At 42.6% G+C, this 23872-nt stretch overlaps 1 protein-coding gene across 7 annotated transcripts in view; it reads left to right on the top strand.

The window, feature by feature from the left end:
- The first annotated feature begins 4963 nt into the window (after positions 1-4963).
- katnal2 (katanin p60 subunit A-like 2) overlaps positions 4964-23872 on the top strand; it is a 62738-nt gene continuing 43829 nt past the window's right edge. For 6 of the 7 annotated variants that reach the window (XR_008725692.1, XR_008725686.1, XR_008725693.1 and 3 more), the window contains exons 1-3: positions 4964-5078; positions 13886-13956; positions 17442-17608. Coding sequence is in view for 1 of the 7 variants with exons in the window: in XM_055657548.1 (XP_055513523.1) it covers positions 5022-5078; positions 13886-13956; positions 17442-17608 (295 nt within the window). In the remaining 6 variants the exon portion in view is untranslated. The remainder of the gene's footprint in view (positions 5079-13885; positions 13957-17441; positions 17609-23872) is intronic. The other variant, XR_008725699.1, reaches the window with a different exon arrangement.

Raw genomic sequence — 23872 nt, forward strand, 5'->3', positions numbered from 1 at the left:
TTGTCCACTAATCTCCTATGTGGGACCTTATCAAATGCTTTCTGAAAGTCTAGGTACACTACATCCACTGGCTCTCCCTTGTCAATTTTCCTAGTTACAACGTCAAAAAATTCCAGAAGATTAGTCAAGCATGATTTCCCCTTCGTAAATCCATGCTGACTCGGACCGATCCTGTTACTGCTATCCAAATGTTCGGCTCCTTAGTCTTTTATAATTGACTCCAACATCTTCCCCACCATCGATGTCAGGCTAACTAGTCTATAATTCCCTGTTTTCTCTCTCCCGCCTTTCTTAAAAAGTGGGATAACATTAGCACATCGAGGTGTGGGGAGAAAAAAGTTTAAACTCAAACAAAAGATACAAAGTGGCATTTAAGAGGCATAAGGATATGCAGGGAATTGAAGGATATGGATCATGTGCATACAGATGAGATTAGTTTGTCTTGGCATCCTGGTCTGCACAGATGTGGGTGAAAGAACCACTTTTCTATATTCAATGTTTGGGGTTAATTAGTAAATGTGAAGGATGTTGTAATGAACAGTTCATTGAATTGTTTATTTTGCTGTTTATTGTCAAAACTGCTCAAAACAACTCTTTTTTAGTATCCTTCAGAAAACACATCAGTCTCGGTGCCCAGATAAAGTTCAGTGTAACCGGACATAGACAGCACTGACATGGACATGGAAGCACTATTTTATACAATTGAAATCATATAAGGATCTTTACAGTTGTTATAAAGGTTTAAGATGTGGATGTGATTGTAGGGAAAATGATTAGTAATTTTACAGATGACATGAAAATTAGTGGTATTGATGACATTGTGGAGGGTAGAATTAAATTGTAGAATGATATTAATCCATTGGAAAAATAGACACAACAGTGGCAGGTAGAATTTAATCCAAAAAATGTGACAGATTAATTTGGGTGTCTAATTAGGCTAGGATATACAAAGTGAGTGGTAGGATCTTAGGAAGTACAGATCGACCTCGATATGCAAGTTCAGTGATTCCAAAAGGTATTACACTGGCAGTTAAGAAGGATAAGATGGGATACTTACCTTTGTTATCTAGGGCATTGACCCTAAGTGTTTATGGTCCAAAGCACAAAACATGAGTTAGATCACAGGTGGGGTACTGTGGAATTCTAATTACTGCACTGTAAGAAAGATGTGATTGCGTTGGAGAGGACGTTTACCAGGATGTTGCCTGGGATGAAATGTTTCAGGTATGAGGAGAGACTGAATAAGCTGAATTTATTTTCCTTGGTGCAGAGAAGGCTGGCGTGATCTCACTGAGATAACAATGGACATCGATGGAGTAAATAGTAAGAAGCATTACACCGAAACAAAGGTGTCTAAAATCAGAGGGCAAAGCTTTAAGATAGAGGGTAGGAAATGTGTAAAGCTTAAGAAGAGATTCAGGTGAGTTACAGTTTAGTTTATTGTACAGTGAAAAGCTTTTGTTGCGTACCATTGCAGAAAGCCAATACATGATTACAATTAAGCCACTTACAGTGTATAGATACATTATAAGGGAATAACGTTTAGTGCAGAATAAAGACACATTAAGAAACATCATCTGTAAAACCAAATGTGGTAAATAATAGTTATGAAGCTTCACCATTCTAATGAAGAAGGTCCATCTGTCTCCTCAGATCCTGGTGAACTTCTACCGCTGCACCATCGAGAGCATCCTTACCAACTGTATCACAGTATGGTATGGCAACTGCTCTGTCTCCGACCGGAAAGCACTGCAGAGGGTGGTGAAAATTGCCCAACGCGCCACTGGTTCCTCGCTCCCCTCCATTGAGTCTGTCCAAAGCAAGCGTTGTCTGCGGAGGGCGCTCAGCATGGCCAAGGACTGCTCTCACCCCAACCATGGACTGTTTACCCTCCTACCATCCGGGAGGCGCTACAGGTCTCTCCGTTGCCGGACCAGCAGGTCCAGGAACAGCTTCTTCCCTGCGGCTGTCACACTACTCAACAATGTACCTCGGTGACTGCCAATCACCCCCCCTCCGGACACTCCTCCCACAGGAAAATACACTATGTCTGTATACATGTAAATAGATTTATTTATTGAAATCATATTCTATGTCGCTCTTCCAGGGAGATGCTAACTGCATTTCGTTGTCTCTGTATTGCACACTGCCAATGACAATTAAAGTTCAAGTTCAAGTTCTAGTGAGTTTATTGTCATGTGTCCCTGTATAGGACAATGAAATTCTTGCTTTGCTTAAGCACACAGAAAATAGTAGGCATTTACTACAAAACAGATAAATGTGTCCATATACCATGATATAAATATATACACACATGAATAAATAAACTGATAAAGTGCAAATAGCAGAAAGTGGTTGTTAATAATCAGAGTTTTGTCCGAGCCAGTATTTAATAGCCTGATGGCTGTGGGGAAGTAGCTATTCCTGAACCTGGTTGTTGCAGTCTTCAAGCTCCTGTACCTTCTACCTGAAGGTAGCAGGGAGATGAGTGTGTGGCCAGGATGGTGTGGGTCTTTGATGATACTGCCAGCCTTTTTGAGGCAGCGACTGCGATAAATCTCCTCGATGAAAGGAAGGTCAGAGCCGATGATGGACTGGGCAGTGTTTACTACAGTTGAATATGAATCTGAAGGCAATGATTGGATAAAAATGCTTTTACTTAATCTGACAGACCTAGAAATACAACATTGATTTAATATTTATTTTTTATATTTGCTTTCAAACGGACCCATCAGATCCTTCACAGTAACATTCAAAAAACAAACTGCTGTCAGAACTCTGGCAAAGCAGCATCTGTGGGGTGAAAGTAATTGTTAAATTTTCGGGTCGAGATCCTGCATCATATATTGCATCAATATATAAATATTATCACAAAACTTGTAACGGTGACAATTCCTTTACCCCCACAGATGCTGCTTGACCATAGAATATAGCACAATGCAGAACAAGAACGGGCCCTTCAGCCCACAATGTCAGTGTGAAACAATGCCACAACCAACATTTATCTGCCCGCACTGCACATAATCCAAATCCCTCCATTCTCTGCATATCTTTTTACCTATCCAAAGATCTCATGCCACGATCACTTCTGCCTCTACCTTCACCCCTGGCAGCACGTTCCAGGCACTCGCCACCTTCTGTGTAAAAAAGCATGCCCAGCACATCACCTTTAAACTCTGTTCCTCTTACCTTAAAGCTATGCCCTCAAGTATTTAATTGTTTCCATCCTGGGAAAAAGGGTCTGAATGTCTACCCTATCTGTGCCTTTCCTAATTTTATATCCGTTTCTCAGGTCTACTCACAAGCTCTAGCATTCCAGAGAAAACAATCCAAATCTATCCAACCGCTCCTTATAGCTAATACACCCTAATCCAGGCATCAATCTGCAAAACCTCCTCTGCACCCTTTCCAAAGACTTCATGTCCTTCCTGTAATGGGATGACCAGAACTGTATATAATACTTCAAATGTATCCTAACCTACATCATGACTGTCTTATACTCACTGCCCTGATCTATGAAAACAGCCATGCCATATGCCTTCTTTACCACTCTTTCTACCTGGGTTACCATTTTCAGGGAGTTATGGACTTGTTCCCGAAATCCCTCTCGACATCAATGATGTTAAGGGTGTTACCAACCAACCTGTCAACGTTTATGTCCATGCGCCGTAGAAACCATTTTATTGGGATGCATCACAATATGATTTGGGAACAGCTCCATCTATCCAAAAAAACAAGAAATTGCAGAGATTGGTGGACACCGCCCATTATTGCAAACCAACCTCCCTTTCAATGATTCCAACTACATTTCATGCTGCCTCGGCAAGGTCACCAGCTTCTTACACACTTCTAGATTCAAGGACAGTTTCTTCCCAGCTGCAATCAGGCAATTGAACTGTCAGCTCACAAACTATAGAGTAGTCCTGATCTATGCCTCTATTGGACAATCATCAGCTGACCAACGACCTGAATGAGTTTTACCAAAGAAGACCTTTGAGTTTTACTGCAGGTTTGAAAATCAGAAACGTAACCCTGGTACCCCCTCCCCAACCAGCACAGCCAGACCCCAGTCTACAAAGAATGGACCCTGCACCCTCTCCTTCCCATTCACCACTTCACACCTTCTTAAGGCAAGACTCCAGTATGAAAAGACTGGACCATTTCCCATTCCAACCAACACTTTGCACCCACTCACATCCTGACCTCAGTCTGCAAGGAAACTTTCCTGAACACATTTGACAAATGCAATCATTGGAGACATCCAAAGTCTTAGAATAGAATATAATGCCTTTTATTGTCATTCAAACAGCTTGGTTTGAACGAAATTGCATTTTCTACAGTCTTACATTACAAATAAACCAAGACCCACGCTTAACACAGTTTACACAAACATCCATCACAGTGAATCTCCAACACCTCCTCACTGTGATGGAAGGCAAAAGTCTTCTGAGGATGTAGAGGCGTTGGTGTGCTTTCTTGGCTGTAACTTCAATGTAAGACAAATTGTGGGTGACTGTACTTTCAGCTGGTAGAGATGCGTACAAGGAAAAATACAGTAGAGTAATTGCAGGTATGGGGGTTTCAGATGCAACATTGCAGTAAGTTGGTGTGGAGCTATAAATGAAAGACTGCAGTACCAGTCCACCTCAGTTCTTATATTCTGTGACTGACACAAAATGCTGGTGTAACTCAGCGGGACAGCCGGCATCTTTGAAGAGTGACGTTTCGGACCGAGACCCTTCTTCTGACTTGTATATGCTGGTGACAGGTAGTGAACTCTTGACTTAAATATTGTGTCCTCAAGTTGATCCGCATTGTTGGAACCAAACTGTCGCCGAACGTCCCGCCCACGCCACTGATTGGACAAGCGGTCCCACCAAGGGTTTCCGGTGTGGTATCCCGAGGCGGCGATTGGTTCACTCCGATGCCAATCACCCGCTGAGGGTCACTTTGGCCTCCGGTGGGTCCCCCCCCCCACCCGCGTCTTCAACGCCAAAGTGTAAAGGGAGCGAGAACTCAACATGTCTTTTGAACTCTCCTATCAAACATTAAAAACTGCTAATCAAGCGAGAGAAGCGGTAAGTTGCGGCGGTGAAAATAACAATGTTGAAAAGTTTGAGAGTTTGTAAGTATTTGTTTAATTTGAGGCTAATTCCCTCCAGTTTTCCCCATTCCAGGTGAATTTATAATAATAATGCATTTTCCGCGAACGATATTCTTTCGTCACTTGTTTGGGTTTTGTTGATGAATGGGTTCAGTTGTTTGAAACATTATTGCAAAGGAATCTTCAAATTATTAATTGCATCGCGGTTGGGCATTACTTGGGCTTGAGTAGTAAGGAATTGGGAGCTGTCCCAAAGTAACGGGGTTATCTCTCTTTTATTGAATAACTTATACTGAGTGAGAGGGTTCAGTGTTGTCATTTTTTGATTAAGATTTAGCGGCTGCAGTAGGCCCGTGGGATCAGCTGTTGCTATGGAAACCGCTTCCCATCTGCTCTAGAGCGCCCCAGCGAGTAGGGAGGAGTTCCCAGTGAAGACAGACACAAAATGCTGGAGTAACTCAGCGGGACAGGCAGCATCTCTGGAGAGAAGGAATGGATGTGTGATGTTTCGGGTCGAGACCCTTCTTCAGACCCTTTTCTCCAGAAATGCTGTCTAACCCCGCCGAGTTACTCCCGATTTTTGTGTCTATCTAGGGTTTAAACCAGCATCTGCAGTTCCTTCAGGACTTACACAGGAGTTCGGTCCCAGCGGTTCCCAGTGTGCGGATGAGGAGGTCGACATGATCGAAAGGCGTTCGCTCTCAATCTATGTGTCAGATTTAGCAACACGGAACTGCAGATGTTGGTTATATCTGCATGTACAATATTGTCAAATTGCTGGTGACCGCACTTTCAACTCGTAGAGATGTATGTACGGAAAAATACAGTAAACGCAGACGTGCGGATTTCAGATGCAACATTGCAGAAAGTTGGTGTGCAGCATAAGACAAAGCTGTATAATATAACGTAGCTATACAGGAATCAGTTTGAAGAAGAGTTCCGATCGAATACGTCGCCTATCCCCGTTCTTCGGGGATGCTGCCTGTTCCTCCAGAATTTTGTGTCCACGTCGGATACATTGATTATAAAGTCACGTAATTTAAACCAATATCTTTACCAAATCGAAGCAAATAAAGCTCTGCCAAATGAATTCTAATTAATAATCTAAGGATTCATTAAAGATGTTGCTGATATTTTGTTGAAATAGTAAAACAAATGTATCTTATTGATCAGCAAAATTTGAATGCATAACAAAAATGATCACCATCGGACAATATTTTCATCATAAAGTCATTTGAAATAAGAAGAGCATAGCTTAGCACATATAACAGTACACCACCGAAATAGTCCCTTCGGCCCACAAAGACTAAGCCCAATATAATGCCAAGGCCAATCCTTATCTGCATTCACATACTCCACATCCCTCCCTTTCTCTGCATATCCATATGCCTATCCAAAAAAATTTGTAATGCCATTATCATAACTCACTCTACTACCACCTCTGGAGCACGTTCCGGACACTTGCCACGTCCGTTTAAAAAAAAAATCTGTCCCACACATCTTTAAATTTTGATCCTCTCACCTTAAATCGATGGTCACAAGTATTTGATATTTCTACCTTGGGAAGGTTCTGACTGCCGATCTTTTGTAAGTTTCAATGAGGTCCCCCGTCAGCCTTCTAAACTCCAGCGAGTAGAGGGCCAGTGCTCTCAAACGCTCATCATATTGGTATTGCGCTCTATTTTGGTGTTGCTCGTTCTTCACTGGCTCGTCTCCAGTTGGTTCAGAATGCTGCTGCTCGCCTTTTAACAGGGACTCGAAAGAGGGAGCACATATCACCAATTCTGGCCTCCCTCCACTGGCTCCCAGTGCACTTTCGAGTTCATTTTAAGATACTGTTATTTGTTTTTAAATCTCTGAATGGGCTCGCCCCGCCTTACCTCTCTGAACTGCTCCACCCATACGCTCCTGCCCAGTCCCTCAGGTCAGCTGGTCAGCTGCTCCTGGAGGTACCGAGGTCTAGTCGGAGGCTCAGAGGGAATAGAGCCTTCTCTGTTGCTGCTCCGGCACTCTGGAACACCCTGCCATTGCACATCAGACAGGCCCCCTCTCTGTCCATCTTCAAATCCAGTGTTAAAACACATTTGTACTCCCTGGCTTTTTGACCATGCCTGAGGCTTTGCTTCTGTTTGTGGTGTTTTTGATGTTTCTTTATTTTACATGTCTTTTCCTACTATTTCTTTTGATTGTTATTTTTGGTGTGTATTAACTTTTTTGTCAATGATTAGTGATGTACAGCACTTTGTTGCAGCTATGTTTGTTTTTAAAGTGCTCTATAAATAAAATTATTATTATTATTAAATTATATGCTAACCTACTCAATCCTGGAATCATTCTTGTAAACCTCCATGGACCCTTTCCAGAGCCAACACATCTTTCCTCGGATTTAGGGTCCACATTTGCTCACAATACCTCAAATGCGGCCTAACCAACATCTCATAGAGTCTCAACATAACATCTCTGTTTTTGTATTCCAGTCGGCTTGCTATAAATGCTAGCATTGAATTTGCCTTCCTTACTACCAATTTGACTTGCAAATTAACATTTTGGGAGTCCTGCACCAGCACTCCCAAGTTCCTTTGCACCTCCGATTTCTGGATTCTCTCTATATTTAGAAAATAATTTACGCCTTTAATTCTTATTACCAAAATGCATGACTCCGCACTTTGCTATACTGAATTTAATCTGCCACTTCTCTGCCCACTCTCGTAACCTGTCCAGGGCCTTCTGCAGAGTCCTTGCTTCCTCTACTCTGCCTGCCCCTTCACCTATCTTAGCATCAACTGTAAACTCGGCCACAAAACCTTCAATCCCCTTATCCAAATCATGTGAAGAGAAGCAGCCCAGCACCAACCTTTGCGGAACACCATTAGTCTCTGGCAGCCATCCTAAAAAAGTGCCTTTTATTGCAACTCTTTGCCTTCTGCCATCCAGCCAATTTGCTAACCATGCTAGTATCTTCCCTTTAATACCATGGGCTATCATCTCCCATAACAGCCTGACGTGTGGTACCTTAACAAAGGCCTTCTGCAAATCTAGGTAAACAACATCTACAGCACCCCCCCCTCCCCCCCTCACCCCCGTCTGTGCTGCTATTAACTTCCTCAAAGAACTCCAGCAGATTCGTCAGGCAAGATCTTCCCTTCGCAAAAGCATGCTGACTGGCCTATTTTATCGTGAACTTCCAAGTACTGTGTAACCTCATCCTTTATAATTGACTCTAAAATCTCATAATAGACAATGGACAATAGACAATAGGTGCAGGAGTAGGCCATTCAGCCCTTTGAGCCAGCATCGCCAGTCAATGTGATCATGGCTGATCATCCACAATCAGTACCCCTTTCCTGCCTTCTCCCCATATTCCCTGACTCTGCTATCTTTAAGAGCCCTATCTAGCTCTCTCTTGAAAGTATCCAGAGAACCGGCCTCCTCCGCCCTCTCAGGCAGAGAATTCCACAGACTCACAACTCTCTGTGTGAAAAAGTTTTACCTCATAGAAACATAGAAACATAGAAAATAGGTGCAGGAGTAGGCCATTCGGCCCTTCGAGCCTGCATCGCCATTCAATATGATCATGGCTGATCATCCAACTCAGTATCCTGTACCTGCCTTCTCTCCATATCCCCTGACCCCTTTTAGCCACAAGGGCCACATCTAACTCCCTCTTAAATATAGCCAATGAACTGGCCTCAACTACCTTCTGTGGCAGAGAATTCCAGAGATTCCCCACTCTCTGTTCATCTCCGTTCTAAATGGCTTACCCCTTATTCTTAAACTGTGGCCCCTGGTTCTGTACTTCCCCCAACAACGGGAACATGTTTCCTGCCTTACCGTGACCAAACCCTTAACAATCTTATATGTTTCAATAAGATATCCTCTCATCCTTCTAAACTCCAGAGTGTACAAGCCCAGCCGCTCCATAATCTCAGCAAATGACAGTCCCGCCATCCCGGGAATTAATCTTGTAAAGCGGCCGATTCGGGACCTCCAAGCCATGGAGTGTCCGTCCGTCCCAATGTCGGAGTTTTGAGGATCCCGACGAGAGGGCCTCTACATTGGGCCATCCGTAACGGTGACTGCGGAGGGTTCATGGCTCCGACCACGGATGAACAAAGGAGGGCTGACAAAGTTATTGCCTTCCACCACAGTGAAGAATGTTGATTCCACTGTGGTGGATTTTCTTGCTATATTCTATTGTGCATTGTGCTCCTTTGTTTGTATGGCTGCATGGTAAGTCAAATTCCAATGTACCTTAATTGGTGCATGTGGCAATAAATGTGAACTTGAACTTGAATTATCTTTTCCAACTTTATAATTATGCATGTATTGCTAGATATTCCCTTGCTTTTGATTCAGTTGCCAGTGTTCTATTATTATATTACGCTGCAATTTTTACTTTATAAATCCTGTCAGAATCTTTGCTTTATGATATGCCTCCTTTGCTTCCATGATATGTTCCCATTTCTTTGTTCAGTGGTCCATTTTTTCTCTTGAGAGAAGTGATGGCAGTTGTGCAAATTATTTTTCAAATCTTGACAGGAGTCATCTAGAACAAACATGTTTGGCTGTTTGAAGCGATTGTCAATAAATCATAGAGGTTTGTGGTCCAGAAAAAAAAAGACTATGGTAGGCAGATGCCAGATTTTCTGGCTGAGCGAGCAAACAGGATATATCTAAAATACAAGTTCCTGTTTGATTGTTGGAAGTTTAATGGTTCTTCTGTTGACTCTCAAAATTCTTGTGATCTCTGAATTGAACTGCAATATACAATTTTTTTTAACTCTACTTGTTTTACAATAAATATTTATTTTCTAGTTGCAAACAAATTGATACTTTCATTATCTAGCAATGTTACAAAATTTTGAGATTAAAAAAATCAAGTCTGTAATTTATCCCATCAGATAAAACATAAAAAGAAGTTTAATTTGGCACCTAATTCACTTTCATATCTCAAGTATTTAAAAAGTTATGGCCATTTTCATACTCGGAAATTAGCATCTTGTTCCCTATTGATTTTCTATGGACATAACAAAAAAGCTGTGATCGTGAACAGTCAAAAGCACATAACCTTCTTAAAAATTAAGAGAACTGAATGAAATTTTCAGTTATCATAGCTTGAACCATTCTGAAACAAATATAAAATAATCTTACTAGGATGACCTGAAATTAAAGCATATAATTAGTTAGTTACCCACTTGTAGCTAATTTCAAACTTCAATTACTAGATCTAAACATCTATCCATTTCTTAATAAATAATTAACATTTTTAAATAGCCTAAGTGTCCAAATAATATTCACAAATAATTCACAATAAAACATGATTTTAAAATCTCATTTACATTAATTTATAGGCCAAATGGAAGGAATTTAGTGTTCAATTGCTGTGAATTAAAGTCCATTTAAAATCAGCTTTCTAGTGGGATCCTGTGAATGTGCTGGTTTAGAACGTTCACATTGCGGTAGATTTGTGCCCTCAAATGCCCAGAAAAATACTGCGGGATATAATGGGCCGAAAATTAGCTACTCGCAATATTAAACTTTGTATAAAGTGATCTTAAGAAGCCTTTTTTAATGTAAAAATATACTGCTACCCTTCAGATTTCTGCTCTATAGACCCAGCTGGTTGCGAGCCATCGGGGGTTTAGAGGTTAATTTTTAAACTACTATAGGGTGATTTCACGAAAGGTCACTGGAGCGTAGATCCGCACCCATGTGACCGAAAATCTCAAGTGGAGGACATGCTATACATTCGGTACATGTTAGTGAATGGGAAAACAGCACTTTCACACCCGTTAAAAACATCGAAAACGGACAGTTTTTGAGCTGCAATTTACTGTGCCAGTCGGGGTGACCGTGAGGCACAGCTACCTAAATTTACAGTCCAAAAAAAAGATAGAAACTAAGGTAAATTCAAGAGGGAGCTGAAGGTGCAAATCCAGCGGAAATGCTTATCGGACATTTGCCGTGGAGATTTAACATAGAAACATAGAAACATAGAAATTAGGTGCAGGAGTAGGCCATTCGGCCCTTCGAGCCTGCACCGCCATTCAATATGATCATGGCTGATCATCCAACTCAGTATCCCGTACCTGCCTTCTCTCCATACCCCCTGATCCCCTTAGCCACAAGGGCCACATCTAACTCCCTCTTAAATATAGCCAATGAACTGGCCTCAACTACCCTCTGTGGCAGAGAGTTCCAGAGATTCACCACTCTCTGTGTGAAAAAAGTTCTTCTCATCTCGGTTTTAAAGGATTTTCCCCCTTATCCTTAAGCTGTGACCCCTTGTCCTGGACTTCCCTAACATTGGGAACAATCTTCCTGCATCTAGCCTGTCCAACCCCTTAAGAATTTTGTAAGTTTCTATAAGATCCCCTCTCAATCTCCTAAATTCTAGAGAGTATAAACCAAGTCTATCCAATCTTTCTTCATAAGACAGTCCTGACATCCCAGGAATCAGTCCGGTGAACCGTCTCTGCACTCCCTCTATGGCAATAATGTCCTTCCTCAGATTTGGAGACCAAAACTGTACGCAATACTCCAGGTGTGGTCTCACCAAGACCCTGTACAACTGCAGTAGAACCTCCCTGCTCCTATACTCAAATCCTTTTGCAATGCATCTCCCCCTTTCCCAATCGGCCACCATTTAGATAATAGTCTGCTTTCCCGTTTTTGCCACCAAAATGGATAACCTCACATTTATCCACATTATACTGCATCTGCCAAACATTTGCCCACTCACCCAGCCTATCCAAGTCACCTTGCAGTCTCCTAGCATCCTCCTCACAGCTAACACTGCCCCCCAGCTTAGTGTCATCCGCAAACTTGGAGATATTGCCTTCAATTCCCTCATCAAGATCATTAATATACATTGTAAATAGCTGGGGTCCCAGCACTGAGCCTTGCGGTACCCCACTAGTCACTGCCTGCCATTGTGAAAAGGACCCATTTACTCCTACTCTTTGCTTCCTGTTTGCCAGCCAGTTCTCTATCCACATCAATACTGAACCCCCAATGCCGTGTGCTTTAAGTTTGTATACTAATCTCTTATGTGGGACCTTGTCGAAAGCTTTCTGGAAGTCCAGATACACCACATCCACTGGTTCTCCCCTATCCACGCTACTAGTTACATCCTCGAAAAATTCTATAAGATTCGTCAGACATGATTTACCTTTCGTAAATCCATGCTGACTTTGTCCAATGATTTCAACACTTTCCAAATGTGCTGCTATCCCATCTTTAATAACTGACTCTAGCAGTTTCCCCACTACCGATGTTAGACTAACTGGTCTGTAATTCCCCATTTTCCCTCTCCCTCCCTTCTTAAAAAGTGGGGTTACGTTTGCTACCCGCCAATCTTCAGGAACTACTTCAGAATCTAAAGAGTTTTGAAAGATTATTACTAATGTATCCACTATTTCTGGAGCTACTTCCTTAAGTACTCTGGGATGCAGCCTATCTGGCCCTGGGGATTTATCGGCCTTTAATCCATTCAATTTACCCAACACCACTTCCCGGCTAACCTGGATTTCACTCAATTCCCTCCAACTCCTTTGACCCGCGGTCCCCTGCTATTTCCGGCAAATTATTTATGTCTTCCTTAGTGAAGACGGAACCAAAGTAGTTATTCAATTGGTCCGCCGTATCCTTGTTCCCCATGATCAACTCACCTGTTTCTGACTGCAAGGGACCTACATTTGTTTTAACTAATCTCTTTCTTTTCACATATCTATTAAAACATTTGCAGTCAGTTTTTATGTTCACTGCCAGTTTTCTTTCATAATCTATTTTCCCTTTCCTAATTAAGTCCTTTGTCCTCCTCTGCTGGTCTTTGAATTTCTCCCAGTCCTCCGGTATGCTGCTTTTTCTGGCAAATTTGTACGCATCATCCTTCGCTTTGATACTATCCCTGATTTCCCTTGTTATCCACGGATGCACTACCTTCCCTGATTTATTCTTTTGCCAAACTGGGATGAACAATTTTTGTAGTTCATCCATGCAGTCTTTAAATGTCTTCCATTGCATATCCACCGTCAACCCTTTTAGAATTAATTGCCAGTCAATCTTGGCCAATTCCAGAAGATCCAAAATATCGGGAATTATCGCGTTTGCTTGCTGCATTTCATCAAAAGTAAGGCATTATTGACTTTTTTATCTTTATTGATGAAATGCAGCGAGCAAACGCGATAATTCCAAATATAGTGGACCTTTAAATCTCCACGGCAAATGTCCGCTGTTCACTTCCGCTGGATTGGCACCTTCAGCTCCCTCTTTAATTTACCTTAGTTTCTATCTTTTTTTTGGACTGAAAATTTAGGTAGCTGTGCCTCATGGTCACCCCGACTGGCACAGTAAATTGCAGCTCAAAAGCTGGCCGTTTTCGATGTATTTAACGGGTGGGAAAGTGCGTGTCTTCCCATTCACTAACATGTACCGGATGTATAGCATGTCCTCCAATTGAGATTTTCGGTCACGTGGGTGTGGATCTACGCTCCAGTGACCTTTCGTGAAATCACCCTATAGCACTTAGGAAAAACTCATAAAACTAATAATAGCTCATGTGAGGGAACCTACCAGCGAACTTTCGTTAATAATTAACTAGGCTGAACAAACTCGATTTGAACAGCCTAGAGAAAATCGCGTTTTAAACCCGCCCCCCTCTAAACGGCGCCAAAATTGAGCACACGGGCTGGGGCAGATTTTCAGCGACGCTTCAGGTACGCTTTGCAACATACCTACATTATCCCAGATGTCATTAATATCTCCATCTCTTACCTGCAGGAAGAAATTCGAACAGAAGCTCGCCGTAAGAATCTCTTGATTCTCATTCTGCACCACCTAACTGAAGAAGGGTGAGTGTGGTAATTGCTTTAGCCACTTTATTAGAAGTATTTCTCTTCATTGACTGTAGTTTTTTTTTCTGGTCAAAACAATTAACTATATTTCTCATGAAACACTCTTAATCAAAATTTCATGTAAAGATTTAAGAATAATTTGGTTTGACAAGACAGAGAACAGGAAGGAGATGAAGTACTTAGTAACTTGGGGTCCAGGCAACAACCTCTCCCTCAATGTTAGCAAGATGAAAGAGGTAGTCGTTAACTTCAGGGAGTGAGGTGGTGTACACGCCCTGGTCAGCATCAATGGTGCCAAGGTGGAGATGGTTGAGAGCTTCAAGGTCCTAAGCATAGAAACCACCAACAATTTGTCCTGGACCAGCCATATTGAAGCTGCAGTCAAGAAAACACACCCATGCCTCTACTTCCTCAGAAGACTTGGTTTGCCATGCCTCCAAGGACTTTTACCAACATCTACATGTGTGCCATTGAAAGCATCATAACAGGATGCATAACTGCTTAGCTCTGCCCAAGACTGCAAGGAATTGCAAAGAATTGTGGATGTTGTCCAGACTATAACACAAACCAACTTTATCTATGCATCATGCTGCTTGTAAAGCAGCCAACACAATCGACAATTTTCACCCCGGTTATTTTCTCTTCTCTCCTGTTGGGCAGTGAATACAAAAGCTTATTACCACGTTCCACCAGGGTCAGTTTCTACACTATTATCAGACTACTGAATGGTCCTCCCATAATCTAGGATGTGGCCTCGAACTTCCAACCTACTTTGTTGTGGACTGCATCATTTTATCTGCACGTTCTGATAATTGTAACGCTGTCAAACTATATTCTGCACTATGGTATTTTTCTCTTTGCACTACTTGTTATACTTGTGTATGCTAAATTGTACACTTGCAAAGTATGATTTGGCTCGCTAACACGTACACAAGGCTTTTCACTGTATTTTGGTACACGTGACCTTAATAGTTGTTGTGTCTTAAATTAGTGTCAGTGCAACCAGCTGGTTCGGGAAAAATCATTTATTGCAACTGCCAAATTTCATTGTCTGCACACATGAATGAAATCCAGAATTTAATATCAATTTCATGGGGCAATGATGGTAAAAAATTGTTTCATTTCTGCTTCATTACTCTGAATTATTTGGCCAAAGATTTTTATTAATTGAAGAGATAGGACTGAGATGGGTATATGGGGGAAAAGATAAACACAAAGTGCTGGAAAAACTCAGCGGGTCTTTGGAAACACCTCTGCAGAGCATGGATGAATGATGTTTCAGGTTGGGACCCTTATTCAGGTGGGTGGGTATACAGTATGATAGAACTTTCTTTATCCAGGAGGGGATTTGATCTGCCAACAGTCATAAAAAATACAAAATACATGAAACATGAAATTAAAGAGACGAGTGGAAAGGCTTAAAGGATTGGAGATGTGGGGGGTCAGTCTCAGTCTCCGTCTACCCCACGACAGAAGGGGGAGGAGTTATAAAGTTTGATAGCCACAGGGAAGAAAGATCTCCTGTGGCGTTCTGTCCTGCATCTCGGTGGAACCAGTTTGTTTCTGTAGGTTGTCCTCGGATTGACCAGTGCGTCATGGAGGGGGGGGGGGGGGGTGAGCTGTATTGTTCAGGATGCTCTGCATTTTCAGGAGAATCCTCCCCTCCAAGCCCACCTCCCATGAATCCAACTCCACTCCCAGGAAGGAGCCAGCCTCCTGATGAGTTTGTAGATCCTATTTGCATCCGCAGCCTTTGCCCTGCTGCCCCAGCACATGCAAGTGAAGAAGATGGCACTGGCTACCACCGATTGGTAGAACATCTGCAGCATCTCACAGCAGACGTTGAAGGAACGGAGCCTTCTTAAAAAGTACAACTGGCTCTGTCCCTTCTTGTACAGGGCCTCAGCGTTCCTGGACCAGTCCAGTTTACTGTCCAGGCACACTCCAAGTATTTGTACTCCCTGGTAAACTGCACCAGTATGTACAGTTATTTCATCTCATTAAATGGCAGGGAGTTAATGAACTGCATGTGTTCCTTTATTTCATTCCTACTTTTTCCTTGTCTTTTATTTCAAGTATTTTTAATCTGGGCAATGTTTAAGTATTTATGGTCTTACATTTCTTTTGGAGTAAAATAATGCTCTGTTGGGCGACACAGCAGTGCAGCAGTAGAGTTGCTGCCTTACAATGCCAGATTCCCGGATTCAATCCTGATTATGGGTGCTGTCAGAGTCATAGAGCCCTACAGTGTGGAAACAGAACCTTCAGCCCAACTTGCCCACTCTAACCAACATGTCCCATCTATACTAGTCCCACTTGCCTGCCTTTGGACCATATACATCTAAACCTGTCCTATCCATGTATCTGTCTAATTGCTTCTTCAACGTTGGAATTGTACCTGCCTCAACTCCCTCCTCCAGCAGCTCATTCCATACACCCACTAGCTTTTGCGTGAAAAAAAATCACCCTTTAGATTCCTAGAAAATCTTTCCCCTTTCATCTTAAGCCTTTGCCTCTGGTTCTCAATTCCTCCACTATAGGCAAGAGACTCTGTGTGTCCAACCGATCTAGTCCTCTCATGATTTTATACACCTCTATAAGATTGTGCCTTATGCTCCTGCAGCCTGCTCAACCTCTCCCTATAGCTCAGACCCTTGAGTCCTTACAACATCCTTGTAATTTTTCACTGCACCCTTTCCAACTTAACAACATATTTCCTATAACATGGTGTCCAGAACTGAGCACAATACTCTAAATGCAGTCTCAGCAATGTCTTAGATAACTGCAGCATGACCTCCCAACGTCTATACTCAATACTCTGACTGGTGAAGGCCAATGTGCCAAAAACCTTTATGACTACCCCATCTACCTGTGATGCCACCTTCAAGGAACTATGTATCTGCACTCCAATATCTGTCTGCTCTACAACGTTTCGCAGAGCCCAACCATTCACTGTGTAGGTCCTGCCCATGTTGGACTTACCAAAATGCAACCTCACATTTCTCTCTATTAAATTCCATCAACCATTTGTCAGCCCACCTAGTCTACCAATCAAGATACTGCTGCAATATTTGACAACCATCTTCACTATCTGCAATACCACCCACTTTTGTATCATCTGCAAACTTGCTTATCTTGCCATGCACATTCTCATCCAAATCATTGACATAGTTCTGTCTGTACGGAGTTTATACGTTCTCCCTGTGACCACATGGGTTTTCTCTAAGCCCTCTAGTTTCATCTCATACTCCAAAGATGTGCAGGTTTGTAGGCTATTTGACTTCGGTAATTTGGTGATTGTAAAAATAAATTGTCCCTAATGTGTAGGATAGTGCTAGTGTTTGGTGTTATTACTGGACGGTGCGGACTCAGTGGTCTGGAGGGGACTGTTTCCATGCTGTGTCTCTAAAGCTAAAACTACTGTGTTTTATGCATCTGAATCATAGTCATTCAATGTCTTTTTCCTTTCTGTAAATTACAAGTTATATAGATACAGCAAATACTTTGGAACAAGAAACCAATCTCGGATTGCGAAAATTTGAAGTTTGTGATAATATTGATCTGGAAACGATCTTAATGGAATATGAAAGCTACTATTATGTCAAGTTTCAACGGTTTCCAAAATTAACTAAAAAATCAGCTGATGATGGTAAGTAAAGCATGGACTTTGTTCAGATCTGAACTGCGGCAAGTGAATATTTGGTGGAAATGTTTGCTAAATATTGCTTTTCTGTGTATCTCTTTCACTATTCATGTAGATGTTAGCAAATATGATTCCTTGTACCTTGAAGTTATTTGCAAAGAATTAACACTTGCCTTTTTCAATCATCAGGTAGATAATTAGTTGGTTTTAAAATTCAACTCGCTGAGCTAACAGTAAAATGAAATTGCTCCATGACTACACTGTCCTCCCCCTTCTTTGCATCCTCTCCTCCCTTCTCTCTTTCACAACCATCAGTTCAGAACTGGAGAAAAATGCTGCATTGTATAAGTGATACAATTGAGTCATGGGTCTAGGCATAAACCCAAGATTTTACAAGAAAAAGGGGTCTTAGTTTATTTACATTAATAAAGTGAATTCAGAGCCATTGTAAATCAATTTTTAAATTGCACTTATATTCATATTTTGGACATTAAATATTTTGGGTCGCAGCATACATTGTATATATATATATATATATATATATATATATATACATACACACACATACGCATATATATAGAATAAATTATTATATATGATTCCAGCATTTAGATTGTGCAATCATCAGTCCCCTGATGTTAGACCATTGAGATTTTGTGCAGTTTCAGACCACCAAAGGCAGAACTAGTTTTGATGTTTGGTTATTCTTTTTTCAGGACATAATGGAAAAATACAAAATACGAGTTTAATGATGGGATAGGATAAGTGGAAGATAGGATGTGAGTGGTTAGCATTTGTTAAAGCGAATTAATCATCGATAGTTTCCTTTGTTTAGTAGATACTGAACGCATAGGTGGTGAGAGCAGGTATTGAGGGGGGTTGTTCTGGGACTCAACGAAACACCAGTGAAGGGAAGTGCCCACTTGATAACCCCACTGATATACTTGGATCTCTCGGTGGCTCAGCACTTCAACTTCCCCTCCCATTCTGAATCTGACCTTTCTGTCCTGGGCCTCCTCCATGGCCAGGGTGAGTCCCACCGCAAATTGGAGGAACAGCACCTCACATTTCGCTTGGGTAATTTACACCCAGCAGTATGAACATTAACTTCCCCAATTTCAGGTAGTCCTTGCTTTTCTCCCTCCTTCCCCTCCCCTTCCCAGCTCCCCCACAGCCCACTGTCTCCACCTCTTCCTTTCTTCTTCCTGCTCCCCCCCACCCCCACATCAATCTGAAGAAGGGTCTTGACCCAAAACGTCACCTATTCCTTCACTCCATAGATGCTGCCTCACCTGCTGAGTTTCTCCAGCATTTTTGTCTACTTGCATCTACATGATCATTTTTTTTAATATGTGCTTGTTAATATGTCGGTAGCTGATTATTGCATATGGAGTTAGTTATTATCCTTAGTATAAGTTGGTATAACTAACTCTCGGGCAGATGGGGCTCGTCAGCCTGGGAAGGCAGTCCACTTAGGAGAGGGAAAACTCTGATTTAAAACTTCCACTGCCTTGTGGCCATATCCAGTCATGGAAAAGGCTCCTGGAGTAAACCTCAAGAAAATCTGGAGCCGGAGCCTCTAAAGGCAGTTCGTCGTTGTCTACAACCTCGCTCTGGCAGCTCTTGCGACGGCGCTGGTGCCAAACTGTAACGGCCCTGCTGTTCCTTTGGATCGATCAGTGACGTGGAGAGGGGGGACGTGGTGCATGGGCAACAGCCTGTCCTCCATATGACATCACCCAGGCTTGCATCCGACCACACATCACCTGCAAACTAGGATGCATCACCCATGGTCAGTCATGACTGAAGGGGGCCTACTATCAGTGGTATATAATGGTATAATCAGTTTAAGTAGTACTTTGGCTTTGAGCTTGGTTTTTTTGGTTGAGCGCTTAGCCTGGTGTTATAGCACAAGTAGTTTGTGTTTTAATTGTAATCATATGAATGTACAATATAATTTTCTGTATTTTTTTAGGGAAAAGTTGGGTTCTCCTGTACTAGTCAAAAATTATTTCATATAGTTTAGGCATAATTTTGCCACCTGAATCAAAAAAGAACATTCCAGATTACCTGGGTGTTTGTAGCCTCTTAGGGCGACACAGTGGCATGGTGGCGAGCTGCTGCCTTGCAGCACCAGAGACTTAGGTTTGATCCTGTCTATGGGTGCTGTCTGTACGGAGTTTGTTCGTTCTCCCCATGACGGCGTGGGTTTTCACCGGGTTCCTCCCACACTTCAAGGACCTGCAAGTTTTTAGGTTAATTGTCTTTGGTAAAATTGTAAATTGTTCCTAGTGTATAAAATATTGTTAGCATAAGGGGAGATAGCTGGTCAGCGCAGACTATGGGCTGAAAGGCCCGTTTTGTGCGCTGCATCTCTAAAGTCTAAAGCAAAGTCTAAAGAATGGAGATCCTTGCTCCAAATTGTAAAGAGTGTTTTGTGATGTAATGAATATGGCATCACAACTATGTAGTATGGTCGAGATGGACCAGCGGGAATTTTCATGTCTGCCTTTTTCACATATTTGCATACATAGTATTATCGAACGCCCTATAAATCTGAAAATTAGCACAGAGACAGGAAGTAGGATTCATCTCACATTTCGACAAAACTTAGTGATAATAATTTTGATCTTCCAAATTTAAAACGTTCCTGATTTTCCTCTCCATTAACTTCACTGTGTGAAACATTAAATAAATTAGCCTGGCACATATCAAGCAATGTTCTTATTAGGATAAAAAATAAATTGACAGTCCACAGCTTTCTTTATGATAGTCAACATATCTTTGTGTGGGAGTGGTTCTGTTTTACAAATATGATTATGTTTTTTGAGAACGTGACAAAGATGAAATAATGAGGTCAGTGCAGTGAATGTGCCTGTATGGATTTAAGAAAAACATTTGACAATGTCCTTTGTGGTAGGCAAGTCCAGAAGATTAAGTCACAATGGATCCACAGTGAGTTGGTAAATTGGATACAAAAGGCCTGGTTAGTAGATAGACGCTTGTGGTAATTGGGTGTTTTCCTGACTGGAGATTTGTGATTAGTGGTGTTCCACAAGGATCAGTATTGGGACTCCGTTATTTGAAATCTCTGGAGAAAAAGGATGGGTGACGTTTCTGGTTAGAACCTTTCTTCATACTGAAAATAGGGCGTGTGGGGGGGAGGAGGAAGGAGGATGAAGAGAGGATGAAGAGAGCTGGAGGCATGAAAAGATCAGGAAGACCTGGATCAATCAGGGCTGGCCACTAATGACTTCATTTAAGGCGGTGCCCTGGTAGGCCCATTGTTGGCTAGGGAACATGTGATCCCACGAGGGAAACAATTTGAAGAACTGTTGAACTGGTTAAACAACCAGGATGGAGTTCCACTAACCAGTTCAGATATAGATAGATATGCCATTTATTGTCACTATACATGTACAGTGAAAATGAAAGCTGCTTTCTCAGTGCATACATACATTTAGCACAAAAAACAAGAAAGCAAAAAAATCAAAACTGCAGGCAATGGTGCACAATTTCTGCGGCTACATACATATATACAATATACAGATGGAAGTCCGTGGTGTTGGGCAGTGAAGTCATGCTGTGAATTGCAATATAGTAGTTATAATTTGCAACTATTCTGAGTCTATTTGTCCTGGACTCTATAGCGCCTCAACAGTTCTCTTCGATCCTTTCTACATGGGTGCAGGTTTTGCCTAACAAAGTTTTATGCTTTGTGCATTCTATGCTCAATACCTGGGTTCATCCTGTCATGGGTGCTGTCTGTACGGGTTTGTACATTCTCCCCATGACCGCATGGGTTTTCTCCGGGTGCTCCGGTTTCCTCCCAACTTCAAGGACCTGCAAGTTTTTAAGTTAATCGGTAAAATTGTAAATTGTTCCTAGTGCGTAAAATAGTATTAACATAAGGGGAGATAGCATGGGCTGAATATGGGCTGAAGGGCCCATTTCTGCGCTGTAACTCTAAAGTCTAAAGCAAAGTCTAAAGAATGGAGACCCTTGCTCCAAATTGTAGAGTGTTTTGTGTTGTGATGAATATGGCATCACACTATGTAGTGCAGTTGAGGTGGACCAGCGGAAATTTTCTTGTCTGCCATTTTCACATATTTGCAAACGTTGTATTATAGAACGCCATATAAATCTGAAAAGTAGTGCAGAGACAGGAAGTAGGATTCGTCTCAAATTTTGACAAAACCTAGTAATAATAATTTTGATCTTCCAAATTTAAAACTTTCCTGATTTTCCTCTCCATTAACTTCACTGTGTGAAACATTAAATAAGTGAGTCTGGCACATATCAAGCAATGTTCTTATTAGGATTAAAATGAATTGACAGTCCACAGCTTTCTTTATGATAGTCAACATATCTTTGTGTGGGAGTGGTTCTGTTTTACAAATATGATTATGTTTTTTGAGGAAGTGCCAAAGATGAAATAATGAGGTCAGTGCAGTGAATGTGCCTGTATGGATTTAAGAAAAACATTTGACAATGCCCTCGTGGTAGGCAAGTCCAGAAGATTAAGTCACAATGGATTCACAGTCAGTGATGGGAGGAGCCATCTTGGGGAACGGCTGCTAACCATCAGCTGTCCGTTTAATTCACTTTTTCTTTGCAGTTTTAGTTAGTCCTGTGCCCTGTTTGTGGGAGAGATAGTCTTTTTAATGTGGGGGTAGGGGGTAACAATCTTTCTAGGGCCCTACCTGGTTGGTGAGGCAGCTTTTTCTCCGGGCTGCCCCGTCGACCCGTCCTCGTGGCCTACCAGCGGGCGTGGAGCGCCGTTTCCTGGCGGGGACCGCCCAGCACCTCGGCTTCGTTGGCAGCACAGCGCTGGAGCGCTATCGCGGAGCGGAGCGGGCGATGCCTTGTCTGGGTCGCCGCGCTGGATCGACGCGCTGGAGCTCCGGTGAGCTGGACCGCCGAGATCAACACCTCCGGGCTGCGGGTCTGCGGAGCGGAGCGGGTGGCGCCGACTTTAACATCGGGAGCCTGGGAGCTCCAAACCGGCACAGCCTTGTCGGCTTCGGAAGCCGCGGTCCCCAGCTAGGAAGCGGCCGTTCCAGGTGGCCCAGCTGCTGAGAGGACTCTCCCGACGCCAGGGCAACAGCACCCGGCCAGAGCGGCCAGGAACATCGGGCCTCCGTAGAGGCAATAGCGGAGGCCTCAATAGGCCTGACTGGGAGAACTGGGGATGGGGACTGGACATTGTGCCTTCCCCCACTGTGATATCCATTGTGGGGGGATGATTTTTTGTGTGTAATGTGAATATGTTAGTTTGTGTCCAAGATGGCTGTCGGAAGGGAGAGTGGACGCTGGCGCGCATTAGCTGCTCTCTCTTCACGTTGTGTTTTTGATTTTTTTTGTCTTTGGAGCGAATTCTGTCTTTAATTTGTTGGTGATGTCCTTATTATTTATTTTACTCCGACTATATGTTTTTTCTCTCTTGTTAATTTCTGTAAGTTGTCCTTGAGACTTTGAAAGGCGCCCGCAAATAAAATTTATTATTATTATTATTATTGTTATTATTACAGTGAGTTGGTAAATTGGATACAAAAGGCGTGGTTAGTAGATAGATGGTTGTGGTAATTGGGTGTTTTCCTGACTGGAGGTTTGTGATAAGTGGTGTTCCACAAGGATCAGTATTGGGACTCCGTTAATTGTAATCTCTGGAGAAAAAGGATGGGTGACGTTTCTGGTTAGAAGTAGGGCTGGGGTTGGGGGGAAGGAGGATGAAGAGAGCTGGAGGCATGAAAAGATCAGGAAGACCAGGATCAATCAGGTCTGGCCACTAATGACCTCAGGTAAGGCGGTGTTTTGGTAGGCCCATTGTTGGCTAGGGAACGTGTGATCTCAAGAGGGAAACAATGTGAAGAACTGTGGCACTGGTTAAACATCCAGGATGGTGGTCAGGTCGGGCGGAGTTCCCCCCGCCGTGTACTATGTAATCCTGTGGTGCCTGCTCCATGGTTGGATAGTCGGTGACTAAACCATCTTCCCCACAGGAGGAGGGGGCTGTGGACCCTCAGCAGGACCAAAAACAAGACCTGTCAACGGGTGGATGAGCTACTAGCGAGCCGACGGCCATCCACACTTCAGTAGTAGTTGCGATCACTGTCGTTCATGGCATTGTAAGGAATGATGATAAAGCACACACACCAAAATCCTATACTTCCAGCGGCAGATGTCCGCAGGAACTGGAGGACAGAGATGTGTGGTGCGTCCGTCACCGTTCCCGTCGGAAACCAGCACCACTGTGTCGCTAATGTTTTC

This window comes from Leucoraja erinacea, chromosome 1, assembly GCF_028641065.1.
Source record: "Leucoraja erinacea ecotype New England chromosome 1, Leri_hhj_1, whole genome shotgun sequence".
In the NCBI taxonomy this organism is placed as follows: domain Eukaryota; kingdom Metazoa; phylum Chordata; class Chondrichthyes; order Rajiformes; family Rajidae; genus Leucoraja; species Leucoraja erinaceus.